General features: G+C 49.4%; 1 protein-coding gene across 1 annotated transcript; it reads right to left on the bottom strand.

Moving 5' to 3' along the window:
• Window positions 1-768: 768 nt before the first annotated feature.
• VHL (von Hippel-Lindau tumor suppressor) lies at window positions 769-8,550 on the bottom strand. The gene is made up of 3 exons (XM_073645022.1): window positions 8,283-8,550; window positions 8,044-8,172; window positions 769-2,736 (listed from the first exon to the last, which is right to left on the bottom strand). Exons 1-3 carry the CDS (start codon window positions 8,467-8,469, stop codon window positions 2,555-2,557), a joined length of 498 nt encoding a protein of 165 aa, XP_073501123.1. The 5' UTR covers window positions 8,470-8,550; the 3' UTR covers window positions 769-2,554.
• Window positions 8,551-14,038: the final 5,488 nt, after the last annotated feature.

Here is a 14,038-nt window from a genome sequence, read left to right on the forward strand (position 1 = left end):
GTTTTCTCACGCTCGCAACACGTGGAGATTTACAGAGGTGAAACAACGCGACGCTGCGATATTGCTGATAAATGGCGCGCGGCCGGGTGGCTGCACTTTTATTGCAGAAGGACCTCAGCCATTTGTTTGTTTTTTTTTCCCCCCAATAACTTAATGACAATTTTTCTTTATAATGCCTCAGTGCATACAGACCAGTGTCAGACCGTTCCTTTAACAGCGATTGTCCAGCAGCTATATCTCCCCATATACACACATGCTCAGCTCGACAGAGCGCTCATGTGTTTTCAATAGGAAGAAGGAAATAAGAAGCTGCCATGTTTCTCTGTTACCTCCAGACTTCTCTGGCAGCTGCTAATCATCAGAAGCTAAAAGATGGGGCAGAGAAATACAATATGCCCAGTCCTTCCCTCCCCCAACACCCTGACGCGATGGTCGGCTGAGCACCGGAGATACGTGACGAGAAGTAATCGTGGTAATCTACACTTCTGTCTGAACGGCATGCAACGCTTGGTAACAGAGAACAATAAATCCTATTTATCAGTACTACAGTCAGATAACCTGCAATCTGACATACAGTGGTGGCCAAAAGTATTGGCACCCCTGCAATTCTGTCAGATAATACTCAGTTTCTTCCTGAAAATGATTGCAATCACAAATTCTTTGGTATTATTATCTTCATTTAATTTGTCTTAAATGAAAAAAACACAAAAAGAATTGTCCTAAAGCCAAATTGGATATAATTCCACACCAAACCTAAAAAAGGGGGTGGACAAAAGTATTGGCACTGTTTGAAAAATCCTGTGATGCTTCTCTAATTGGTGTAATTAATAGCACCTGTAACTTACCTGTGGCACCTAACAGGTGTTGGCAATAACTAAATCACACTTGCAGCCAGTTAACATGGATTGAAGTTGACTCAACCTCTGTCCTGTGTCCTTGTGTGGACCACATTGAGCATGGAGAAAAGAAAGAAGACCAAAGAACTGTCTGAGGACTTGAGAAACCAAATTGTGAGGAAGCATGAGCAATCTCAAGGCTACAAGTCCATCTCCAAAGACCTGAATGTTCCTGTGTCTTCCGTGCACAGTGTCATCAAGAAGTGTAAAGCCCATGGCACTGTGGCTAACCTCCCTAGATGTGGACGGAAAAGAAAAATTGACGAGAGATTTCAACGCAAGATTGTGCGGATGGTGGATAAAGAACCTCGACTAACATCCAAACAGGTTCAAGCTGCCCTGCAGTCCGAGGGTACAACAGTGTCAACCCGTACTATCCGTCAGCGTCTGAATGAAAAGGGACTGTATGGTAGGATACCCAGGAAGACCCCACTTCTTACCCCGAGACATAAAAAAGCCAGGCTGGAGTTTGCCAAAACTTACCTGAGAAAGCCTAAAACGTTTTGGGAGAATGTTCTCTGGTCACATGAGACAAAAGTAGAACTTTTTGGGAAAAAGCATCAACATAGAGTGTACAGGAAAAAAAAAAAAAGAGGCATTCAAGGAAAAGAACACGGTCCCTACAGTCAAACATGGCGGAGGTTCCCTGATGTTTTGGGGTTGCTTTGCTGCCTCTGACACTGGACTGCTTGACTGTGTGCATGGCATTATGAAGTCTGAAGACTACCAACAAATTTTGCAGCATAATGTAGGGCCCAGTGTGAGAAAGCTGGGTCTCCCTCAGAGGTCATGGGTCTTCCAGCAGGACAATGACCCAAAACACACTTCCAAAAGCACTATAAAATGGTTTGAGAGAAAGCACTGGAGACTTCTAAGGTGGCCAGCAATGAGTCCAGACTTGAATCCCATAGAACACCTGTGGAGAGATCTCAAAATGGCAGTTTGGAGAAGGCACCTTCAAATATCAGGGACCTGGAGCAGTTTGCCAAAGAAGAATGGTCTACAATTCCAGCAGAGCATTGTAAGAAACTCATTGATGGTTACCGGAAGCGGTTGTTCGCAGTTATTTTGGCTAAAGGTTGTGCAACCAAGTATTAGGCTGAGGGTGCCAATACTTTTGTCCGGCCCATTTTTGGAGTTTTGTGTGAAATGATCAATGATTTGATTTTTGCTTCATTCTCTTTTGTGTTTTTTCCTTGCAAGCAAATTAAATGAAGAGAATAAGACCAAAGAATTTGTGATTGCAATCATTTTCAGGAAGAAACTGAGTATTATCTGACAGAATTGCAGGGGTGCCAATACTATTGGCCACCACTGTAGCTGATAACAGGGAATAACAGCATGTACACGGATTCGCAGTTTGCAGCTGCTGAAGATTTGCGTAGTGGAGAGCGATAAGCGCACGATATCAGGACAGTGCAATTGGTCGTTAACTATATACAAGTTTTACAAATGTAAGTCGTTTCTTTTCTGAACTCGTTTTAAGACATTTTACTGCTTTATGTCACAGGTCACCATCGTCCGTCCGTCCGTGCGATGGGTGCAGCCTGAACCCCCTCCACCGCCACAGAGGAATCAGTCTTATCCTATGCCCGAAAAGTGGAGCGGAGATGGAAGAATCTAGAATAAACGTCCCCTCGACGCCTCCATAAAGCGGATTACGAGTCTTCTGAGCTCCTCTGATTCCAGAAGCGGATGGCCAGGCGCTGCAGATCCTTCTGGATACTGGGTCGGTTCTCCAGATCGTCGTACAGGGAGGTCACGATTTCCAGCTTTCTGTAATCTTCCGGCTTCACCAGATTCCTGATCACCTGAAGGCAGCGATCCTTCAATGTGAAGACTGTAACAGAGAAACACAAGCCGGTCCTTACAGGGGATCTGAACTCCTATAATATGATGGTACGTTATCATTGTCTCTTTGTTTTAGATATTCTCTACGTCTCCTTAAAGGGGCTGTCAGGGCTTCTGAAACTGACTGGTGAGGGTCCGCCACGCCCGACCAAACTGATGAGCGATCCTAAGCAGAGGTCACCAATGTCATAACCCTTCTCATAAATGGACATACCAGGTGCCGGCTGCCATACACAGCCGACATCCCGCTGCAAAGCCCGGGATCTGACACAACTCCGATCCTGAATGTTTAACCCCTCAAATGCTACAGTTAATAAAAGCAATGGCTGCATCTATGCGATTACCACAGAGTATAGGAGCTCCTGTCACCCCACACTACCAACGCTGTGCGCCATCACACTCGGGGGCATAATAACAGTGTGGATCAGAGACAATGACACACTGGTTTACAATCAGCTGGAAGAATTGTGCAGTCCACAAATAGAAATAAAAATTAAATATTAAACTTTATAAAACATTTTTTTTTTTTTTTTTAAATGTCCATATAAGAAATTAAACAAATTTTTTTTTTCTCTGTGTACTCTGCATAGGCAGAAATCTGGTAATCCATGGGGTGCCACAGTTGACTAGGAAGCAGGAGACAGCTTGTCCTGTAGTGATAATCTCCTGCTGATAAAACACTGATTGTGTTGACACAGCAGCACACAGTCCAGTAAGTGACACATCGCTGGAATCAGGGTCTCTGCCCCTAAGTGATGCTGCTCTCAGATTACATACACTGCGTGCACAAACCCTTAGAAAAGTCATCTTCATGGTGTCCAGCGCTGCCTCCCTGCCGCTGCTTCAGTCTCTCTCTTTTGGCATCAGCGGTAATGTCACAACTACAGTGCATTGTGAAAGTATTTGGCCCCCTTGAACTTTTCTACCATTTGCCACATTTCTGGCTTCAAACATAAAGATATAAAATTCTAATTTTTTGGGGAAGAATCAACAACAAGTGGGACACAATCGTGGAGTGGAACGAAATTTATTGGATATTTTAAACTTTTTTAACAAATTAAAAACTGAAAAGTGGGGCGTGCAATATTATTCGGCCCCTTTACTGTCAGTGCAGAAGTTCAGTGAGGATCTCTGAATGATCCAATGTTCTCCTAAATGATTGGTAATGATACATAGGATCCACCTGTGTGTAATCAAGTCTCCGTATAAATGCACCTGCTCTGTGATAGTCTCAGGGTTCAGTTTCAAGTGCAGAGAGCATCATGAAGACCAAGGAACGCACCAGGCAGGTCCGAGAAACTGTCGTGGCGAAGTTTAAAGCCGGATTTGGATACAAAAAGATTTCCCAAGTTTTAAACATCTCAAGGAGCACCGTGCAAGCGATCATATTGAAATGGAAGGAGTATCAGACCACTGCAAATCTACCAAGACCCGGCCGTCCCTCTAAACTTTCATCTCGAACAAGGAGAAGACTGATCAGAGATGCAGCCAAAAGGCCCATGATCACTCTGGATGAACTGCAGAGATCTACAGCTGAGGTGGGAGAGTCTGTCCATAGGACAACAATCAGTCGTACACTGCACAAATCTGGCCTTTATGGAAAAGTGGCAAGAAGAAAGCCATTTCTCAAAGATATCCATAAAAAGTCTCGTTTGAAGTTTGCCACAAGCCACCTGGAAGACACACCAAACATGTGGAAAAAGGTGCTCTGGTCAGATGAAACCAAAATCGAACTTTTTGGACACAATGCAAAACGATAAGTTTGGTGTAAAAGCAACACAGCTCATCACCCTCAAAACGCCATCCCCACTGTCAAACATGGTGGTGGCAGCATCATGGTTTGGGCCTGCTTTTCTTCAGCAGGGACAGGGAAGATGGTTAAAATTGATGGGAAGATGGACGGAGCCAAATACAGGACCATTCTGGAAGAAAACCTGTTGGAGTCTGCAAAAGACCTGAGTTTGGGACGGCGATTTATCTTCCAACAAGACAATGATTCCAAAGATAAAGCAAACTCTACAATGGAATGGTTCAAAAATAAACATCCAGGTGTTAGAATGGCCAAGTCAAAGTCCAGACCTGAATCCAACCGAGAATCTGTGGAAAGAGCTGAAAACTGCTGTTCACAAACGCCCTCCATCCAACCTCAATGAGCTCGAGCTGTTTTGCAAGGAAGAATGGGCAAGAATATCAGCCTCTTGATGTGCAAAACTGATAGAGACATACCCCAAGAGACTTGCAGCTGTAATTGCAGCAAAATGTGGCGCTACAAAGTATTAACTCAAGGGGGCCGAATAATATTGCACGCCCCACTTTTCAGTTTTTAATTTGTTAAAAAAGTTTAAAATATCCAATAAATTTCCTTCCACTTCACGATTGTGTCCCACTTGTTGTTGATTCTTCCCTAAAAAATTAGAATTTTATATCTTTATGTTTGAAGCCAGAAATGTGGCAAAAGGTAGAAAAGTTCAAGGGGGCCAAATACTTTCACAATGCGCTGTATATAGCACATATCACCGCTGCAGCCAATCACTGAACTCTGCTGCTTGTGACGTCATTAACGGAAGATGCTCTGCGCTGATCAAACATTTGGGAACCACGGCTCTAAGGGGAAAACCCCTTTAAAGTAGATATCCTATAATCTTTGCATTGAGAGGTGCTGCGGCTGTCACGTGGACGGCCACTTTCTGGGTATCAGCAGATGGTGTGCACCTGTCCTATCAGAATTAGAGGCGCAGGAGACCGGTCAGCAACGCCTCTCACCCCCATGTGGGAAATGACAGGGGCAGAACAACAGCTCCAACCAGTTCATGACCAGGCAGGTTATTCACTTATCTCACAGTTTTAAAGACATTGAAAATTTTTCCTCATTTGTTTTTTTTGGTTTTTTTTTACAAAATGTTTGCTTTTTTTTTTTTTTTTTAAATAATGGCATAATTATAGCAGACTATAAAGAAAACAGTATAGATAAAAACAACAGCTCAGGACGCAAATAATGAGCCCTTGCACAGCTTCTCCAAAGAGAAAACAAAAAGTTATGGTTCTCAGAAAATGGCAACAATTTTTTTAACAAAATTTCTGAACTTTTTTTTTTTCCTACTATAACAATAATAAAACCATACAAGTTTTGGTGTCACCTGGAGAATGATTTTTACTGCACAATGAATACCGTAAAACAAAATAAGAAAAAAAATTGCAATTTTTTCCTGTATATTTTATGGCAAATTGAATGATGTTATTCAAAACGTTAACTTGTCCCATAAGAAACAAGCCCTCATACAGTCAGGGACGGAAAAATATAAGAAAAATATAACAGTGTTAAGGCTTTTGGAAAGAGAGGAAAAAATTAGGTGGCGAGGGCGGCGCAGCTCTGTGGAATAATATCATCCCTAACCCTTGACCTGTGGATATGTACTTAAAAGGACATGTGCCTCTTTAGCAGGCAAACTTTACAAGGAGAATCAAAAATCAGACTCTCTTAGACCATCAGCTTGGTGGCATGGCTTTACCCAAAGAGACACAGATTTGGATTCTACATGATTCCAGCCTAAGGGTACACGGCCCTGACTGGAAAGATACGGATCTGCTCCACTGACCATCAGAGACCAGGTTGGGACAATGAAGTCACCTGGCCCCATGGATATGTTGTTTGGGGCTGCCAGGTGGGACCCTCCGATAGCCTGGAACCCACGGAGACATTCGGAGAAGCCAGATTGGGACCAGCCGGTCATCTGGCTCCATGGAAACTCTCGGAGAGGCCAGGGTGGGACCCTCGGCTCGCCTGGCCTTGTACCTCGATGGACTGCTAGCTTTCTAAGCTTGCCGCTACCTCCTCTCTGTGGGGGCCCGCCAGAAGCGGGGGCCACTGGATGAGGTAGCTGGCCCAGGAAGTCTCCAAAGTCGCAGCTGTTCTATCCCAGGCGGGCGGAGAAGGAAGGGAGAGGCTGTGTAATGTTGTACCATCTTGGGTATTTGCTGGGACTGTACTGTGTGTTTATTCTCCGCTTTGTGGTTCAATAGTGTTTTGCCATGCTGCTTTACCAGCATCCTGTGTTGTCTGAGTAGGCGGAGGCGCAGGGCACGGGGGGGGAGTTGAGGCAGGCTGGCGGAGGCGCAGGGCACGGGGGGGGCAGGCCGGCGGAGGCGCAGGGCATGGGGGGGCCAGGCCGGCGGAGGCGCAGGGCACGGGGGGGCCAGGCCGGCGGAGGCGCAGGGCACGGGGGGGCCAGGCCGGCGGAGGCGCAGGGCACGGGGGGGCCAGGCCGGCGGAGGCGCAGGGCACGGGGGGGCCAGGCCGGCGGAGGCGCAGGGCACGGGGGGGCCAGGCCGGCGGAGGCGCAGGGCACGGGGGGGCCAGGCCGGCGGAGGCGCAGGGCACGGGGGGGCCAGGCCGGCGGAGGCGGAGGCGCAGGGCACGGGGGGGCCAGGCCGGCGGAGGCGCAGGGCACGGGGGGGCCAGGCCGGCGGAGGCGCAGGACACGGGGGGGGCCAGGCCGGCGGAGGCGCAGGGCACGGGGGGGCCAGGCCGGCGGAGGCGCAGGGCACGGGGGGGCCAGGCCGGCGGAGGCGCAGGGCACGGGGGGGGCCAGGCCGGCGGAGGCGCAGGGCACGGGGGGGGGCCGGGCCGGCGGAGGCGCAGGGCACGGGGGGGACCGGGCCGGCGGAGGCGCAGGGCACGGGGGGGCCGGGCCGGCGGAGGCGCAGGGCACGGGGGGGGGGCCAGGCCGGCGGAGGCGCAGGGCACGGGGGGGGGCCAGGCCGGCGGAGGCGCAGGGCACGGGGGGGGGGCCAGGCCGGCGGAGGCGCAGGGCACGGGGGGGGGCCAGGCCGGCGGAGGCGCAGGGCACGGGGGGGGGCCAGGCCGGCGGAGGCGCAGGGCACGGGGGGGGGCCAGGCCGGCGGAGGCGCAGGGCACGGGGGGGCCAGGCCGGCGGAGGCGCAGGGCACGGGGGGGCCAGGCCGGCGGAGGCGCAGGGCACGGGGGGGCCAGGCCGGCGGAGGCGCAGGGCACGGGGGGGCCAGGCCGGCGGAGGCGCAGGGCACGGGGGGGCCAGGCCGGCGGAGGCGCAGGGCACGGGGGGGGGGCCAGGCCGGCGGAGGCGCAGGGCACGGGGGGGGGCCAGGCCGGCGGACGCGCAGGGCACGGGGGGGGGGGGCCAGGCCGGCGGACGCGCAGGGCACGGGGGGGCCGGGCCGGCGGAGGCGCAGGGCACGCGGGGGGGGGCGGCGGAGGTCATAGGGGCGGCATCAGTCACAGCGGTCAGCGTGTCGTTGCGCGACAGTCGTGGGCGGTCACCTGGCAGGCAGATGTTCACCATCGCCGGCTGCTGCTGGTCGTCCATGTTGGCGGGGGGCATGTAGATCTCCTTCTCGTCCACGGTCAGCGCCACGTCCGTGTTTACTTCACGAAACAACCAGATGTGACCTGTGAAGAGACAGAGGGAAGCTTCACACCTCTGCTTGCTGTCACACCTGCCGTACAATCACCAGGCCGGTGTCACCAGCTGACAGCCAGCAGGGCCGGGGCTGACGTACCCTGGTAGGTGGTCATCCTGCGGCCGGTGCCGGGGGGCAGGGTTGGATAAGGCTGCGGGTCTCCATGGAAGTTCACCCAGATGGGCTGCACGGTGCGGGAGCTGCGGTTACAGAACACCACCTGGGCCCGCTGCCGGCTGTTAACGGAGCGGAGCTGAGGAGGCCCCGGCGCAATCTCCTGCGGCATCCCGAGGCTTCAAAACAGTCCGCTAGGCCGCAACCAGTCACCTAGCAACCAAACTCTGACGTCACCCACTGCGCAGCCTCAGAGGTAGCTGCACAGGGGAAAGGCATTGTGGGAGTTGTAGTTTGAGCACCGATGTCGAAATTCATTACACCCGAATTATTGGACAATGTATCAGAGAAATGTTTGGAAGTAATTAAATATTAATATTTCCTTTACACAAAGCTCCAGAGCTGCAATCATAGTTCTTAAAGATTTAAATCTCCCAGCTTCCCCTGCTCATGTGCTGTGTTGTGGAGGAGCATAGTCACATACAGGCTGACTGACTGTCTCCACTATCAATCATCAGAAAATGTGAAAATAAAACAAACTGATGATTTTCTGGTTTTGGTCTCCGGATATCCTGTGTGATCGCGGCCCTACAATAAACCCCGCGCCCGAAAACCGGTCCGGTGACTTCCCGGAAAATGATCAGTAACAAAGCTGGAAATTACCTGAGAAGATCTCCAATGTTTCATAATTACATCCGGATCTCGAGGTCGGAAATAATACGACAGAATAGTGAGTGCAGCTCTGGAGTATAATACAGGATGTAACGCAGGATCAGTAATGTAATGTATGTACACAGTGACTGCACCAGCAGAATAGTGAGTGCAGCTCTGGAGAATAATACAGGATGTAACTCAGGATCAGTAATGTAATGTATGTACACAGTGACTGCACCAGCAGAATAATGAGTGCAGCTCTGGAGTATAATACATGATGTAACTCAGGATCAGTAATGTAATGTATGTACACAGTGACTGCAGCAGCAGAATAGTGAGTGCAGCTCTGGAGTATAATACAGGATGTAACTCAGGATCAGTAATGTAATGTATGTACACGGTGACTGCACCAGCAGAATAGTGAGTGCAGCTCTGGAGTATAATACAGGATGTAACTCAGGATCAGTAATGTAATGTATGTACACAGTGACTGCACCAGCAGAATAGTGAATGCAGCTCTGGAGGATAATACAGGATGTAACTCAGGATCAGTAATGTAATGTATGTACACAGTGACTGCACCAGCAGAATAGTGAGTGCAGCTCTGGAGTATAATACAGGATGTAACTCAGGATCAGTAATGTAATGTATGTACACGGTGACTGCACCAGCAGAATAGTGAGTGCAGCTCTGGAGTATAATACAGGATGTAACTCAGGATCAGTAATGTAATGTATGTACACATGTAGCACCCTGAAGATTCGGCTGCTACAGGGGTATTGCACCTCAACCCAGAGGTGTGATATTCCACTCCCGGGTAAGGATGGAGTGTGGGACTGAGCTCGGTAGGCTGCATGCACTACATACATCCCATTTCCGAGGAACAGACCAACGGTACTCCCACTTAGAAATGTGCAGGTACGACCGAGTCTGTTCCTGGCTGGAGTGGGAGGGGGGTGGAACATCCCATGTAGTGTAGGGGCAGATAGGGGGAGCAGTCTGGGTAGTGATAGGAGCTCATTGGGTGCTGGTCACCTGAGCTCACACATAGAGGGATATATAAGGTGGGCACCAACTAGAATCAGGGTCAGTTGTAGAGAACAAGTCAGATGCAGAGAACAAGTCAGTTGGAGACAGCAAGACAGCTGCAGAGGAGCAGACAACAAGCAGAGAGGAAGTCAGCCTGCAGCAAGGGAGAAGAGAGACCCTGAGTGAGAGAGGAGCAGAGAAGGAGTACCCAGAGGGGAAAACAGAGAGGACCCAAGAACCCAAATTAAAGCACCGGGTGAGGAGTCGGCATCAGGGTACCGGAACCCAAGCTGGTGGGGGTAAAAACATTCCCCAGCCAGAGACCGGAGACCGTGGGCAGCGTTTGCCACGGTCACCCACCACATCCACCCCGAAGGCACACCACATGAAGGGTCAGGGAACCCAGGGCCAAGGGTGTCCCAACAGAAGGCCCGAGGGAGCTGGACCTAGGTGGATTACTGGTGGGGACGGCCAGAGAACGGGACAGAAGGAGAGCTCAGGGCCACGCTCCGGACTTGTTTGGGGGTTGGCTGGATCCAGGACCTGGTGGACGCAGCACGGCTCGGGTGGTCACTAGCAGCTGGAGTGACCAGTACAACATCTGCAGTAAGTAAACACCCTTAACTGCACTACCCGACTCTGTCTTCATTGCCGTCTGCACTGCACCACCACAACCCCCATCCTCTGCACCTGTCCCCCCTGAGGCTATACCCCTCCCGTTGGGGGTTATCTCATCAAGCTGCGCACCCACCATCAGCCTCAGCGGACCCTGCTGCAGCGGCGGCCACAGTGACCGCATCACAACGGGTGGCGTAGTCGACACAAAAGAACTCTTAATAACATCTGTAGGACTGCCACATAACACTGAGCTTGACGCCCTGGGCACGGGGCCGGGTCACAGCCGCTCGGAGACTACAACCCCCCATCTGATCCGGTGCCGGGTATTCCCCTCAAAAAGGAATATGTCCCAGGGGGCGCGTCACACAGTGACTGCACCAGCAGAATAGTGAGTGCAGCTCTGGAGTATAATACAGGATGTAACTCAGGATCAGTAATGTAATGTATGTACACAGTGACTGCACCAGCAGAATAGTGAGTGCAGCTCTGGAGTATAATACAGGATGTAACTCAGGATCAGTAATGTAATGTATGTACACAGTGACTGCACCAGCAGAATAGTGAGTGCAGCTCTGGAGTATAATACAGGATGTAACTCAGGATCAGTACTGTAATGTATGTACACAGTGACTGCACCAGCAGAATAGTGAATGCAGCTCTGGAGTTTAATACAGGATGTAACTCAGGATCAGTACATGATCAGTAATGTAATGTATGTACACAGTGACTGCACCAGCAGAATAGTGAGTGCAGCTCTGGAGTATAATACAGGATGTAACTCAGGATCAGTAATGTGATGTATGTACACAGTGACTGCACCAGCAGAATAGTGAGTGCAGCTCTGGGGTATAATACAGGAGGTAACTCAGGATCAGTAATGTGATGTATGTACACAGTGACTGCACCAGCAGAATAGTGAGTGCAGCTCTGGGGTATAATACAGGATGTAACTCAGGATCAGTAATGTGATGTATAACTTTTTATTTTCATCTGGTTAAAACCATAAAACAGAAAAATCCATTATAATACAAACATGAGACCTTAGTAGTAATGGAGATTAAATCCTTCCGTTTGTTTAACCCTGAGGATACAATGTATTTAGCTGAGAATCCAGTAGGTGAGAAGAGCCCCTCTATGATCTCCCCTCTGACTGAACTATTAACCCTTTAGACACCAAAAGCCTGAAAGGTCCTTTGATTTCCTCTGTGTTCTGTTAGAAAATGTCTGGAAACGTTGGAAGGTATTAATGCCTCAGGGTTATTGAGTCTCTTCTTCCTGATTGATTCTTTGTTGCAGATACTTTACATTACTCCAAGCACTGGATACAAATCACCAGAACTTGCTGCTACAGTTGATGAATTATTTCATTAAATGCTTTTTATCTAATGTGAGCAAATGAGTTTTTGTTTGTGTAAGGTTATTTCCATGTTTGCATTCATCAGGGGGACATCTGTGAAAGCCGGTGGGTGGGAGCCAGGTTCTTTTATTATGCAGGTTCTCCTGTAATTAGACTGGGAGACAAGAGTCTTGGAAGGGTTGGGAATTATTTAGCTGAGAAATTTCAACCGTTCTATAAGATTTTCTTGAGTTTATATCACTATACAACATAGGTGAATATTTAGAATCCTAGAATGGTAGAGTCGGAAGGGACCTCCAGAGTCCTCATGTCCATCTCCTGCTGAATACAGGATTCACTAAACCATCTCAGACAGATGTCTGTCCAGCCTCTGTGTGAAGACGTCCATTGAAGGAGAACTCACCACCTCTCGTGGCCGCCTGTTCCCCTCATTGATCACCCTCACTGTCAAAAAGTTTTTTCTAATATCTAATCTGTATCTTCTCCCATTCAGTTTTATCCCATTGCTTCTGTGTTTCCATGTGAATATGAAAATAAAGCTGATCCCTCCACATTGTGACATCCCTTCAGATATTTGTAGACAGCTATTAAGTCTTAGCCTCCTTATTTGCAGTTAACATTCGCAGATCCTTTAACCGTTCCTCATAGGACATAGTTTGCAGTCAGCTCATCATCCTGGTAGCTCTTCTCTGAACTTGCTCCAGTTTCTTCATGTCTTTGTCACGATGTGGGGCCAGAACTGGACATAGTGTCCAGATGAGGTCTGACCAAAGAGGTGTAGAGGGGTATAATTACTTCATGTGATCTAGACTCTGTGCTTCTGTTAATACATCCCAGAGCTGTGTTTGCCTTTTTTGCTGCTGCATCACACTGTTGACTCATGTGCAGTCTGTGATCTATTAGTATACACAAGTCTTTTTCACACGTGCTGTTGTGTAACACAGGTGCAGGAATGCAAGGCACATAGACACAAGGCGGGAACAGTCAGGGATTGATAAAACCACTTTATCTGTATAACAAGTATTATGGTAGGGGGTTAGTAACATGGATAATAAACAACAACTTGGAATAACAATAAAAAATACTTTCATTGAATAACAGTAAAGTTTCTTTACAAAAATGTGATGCACCCAGTCATGGGAGTCACCACGTGAGTTCTCTTTATATGGTCCTAACAATGGTCACCAGTTCTTCCCGCTAGGCCGCAAGTCTCTTCCAGATAAAGTCTATCAGATCCTTTTTACCCTCCCACGCACCAAATGGCCCCCTCCCAACCTGAGATCCTAATCCCAACTGTCCCCGGTGCTGTGAGAATTGGAAGTGATGGCCCTGTTCACTTGCGCGATTCCTCCGCTGTTGCTGGCGCGTCTCTCCTGTTGCAGTTCCCTCCAGCTCTTCTCGGCTTGACAATCGACGGTAGTCTCTCACGCTTGAGGTAAGGGGGTCCAGACCTCGGCTCTTAACAGGCGGCGGTGGATCCCGGGAACTTACTCAGTGTGGGGCGCAGGTCCTGACTCTGACCAATATGCGCAGGACTCAGGGCGCATTTGTGAGGAACCCGGAGATTCTCAGGCGATGTCCAAGTCTTGTGCAGTGCAGGCCTCCAGCTGAGGCCTGTCGCGCAGGGCTCTGCGGTCCCTCTGGAGCACGTCTGCTCCACTCTGCAGCCTGGCAACAAATCTCCCTGTGCCTTGGCGCGCTGGACTTCTGGACTTTTATAACCAGGAAATCCTTCCTGGAGGTCACCTGATCAGGTCCAGCATCTGAATTTGCTCCCCCTTCTACTCTTCTAGCATAACTTGGTACTGCTCAATTTTGTCTGGCCAGCAGATGTCAATCTTTCCTCATCTCTGGCACATCCTGCAAGAATCCTCCTGCTGGTTCATTGCTCTCTACTACAGTTGCTTAGTTCTATTGCTCCCATTCTGTAGAGGTCATTTTTGTTTTTCTTTCCCAGATATAGAATTTTGCATTTGCCCATTGTTGAGGCTTATCTAGATCCTTCTGAATCCCTTCTCTGTCTTCTCTAGTGTTCACTATCCCTCCTAGCTTTGCATCGTCTGCAAATTTGATTAGTTTACCT

The sequence above is a fragment of the Phyllobates terribilis genome, unplaced genomic scaffold, assembly GCF_046119375.1.
Source record: "Phyllobates terribilis strain yellow unplaced genomic scaffold, ASM4611937v1 Scaffold_8__6_contigs__length_399053987, whole genome shotgun sequence".
NCBI classification, from domain to species: Eukaryota; Metazoa; Chordata; class Amphibia; order Anura; family Dendrobatidae; genus Phyllobates; species Phyllobates terribilis.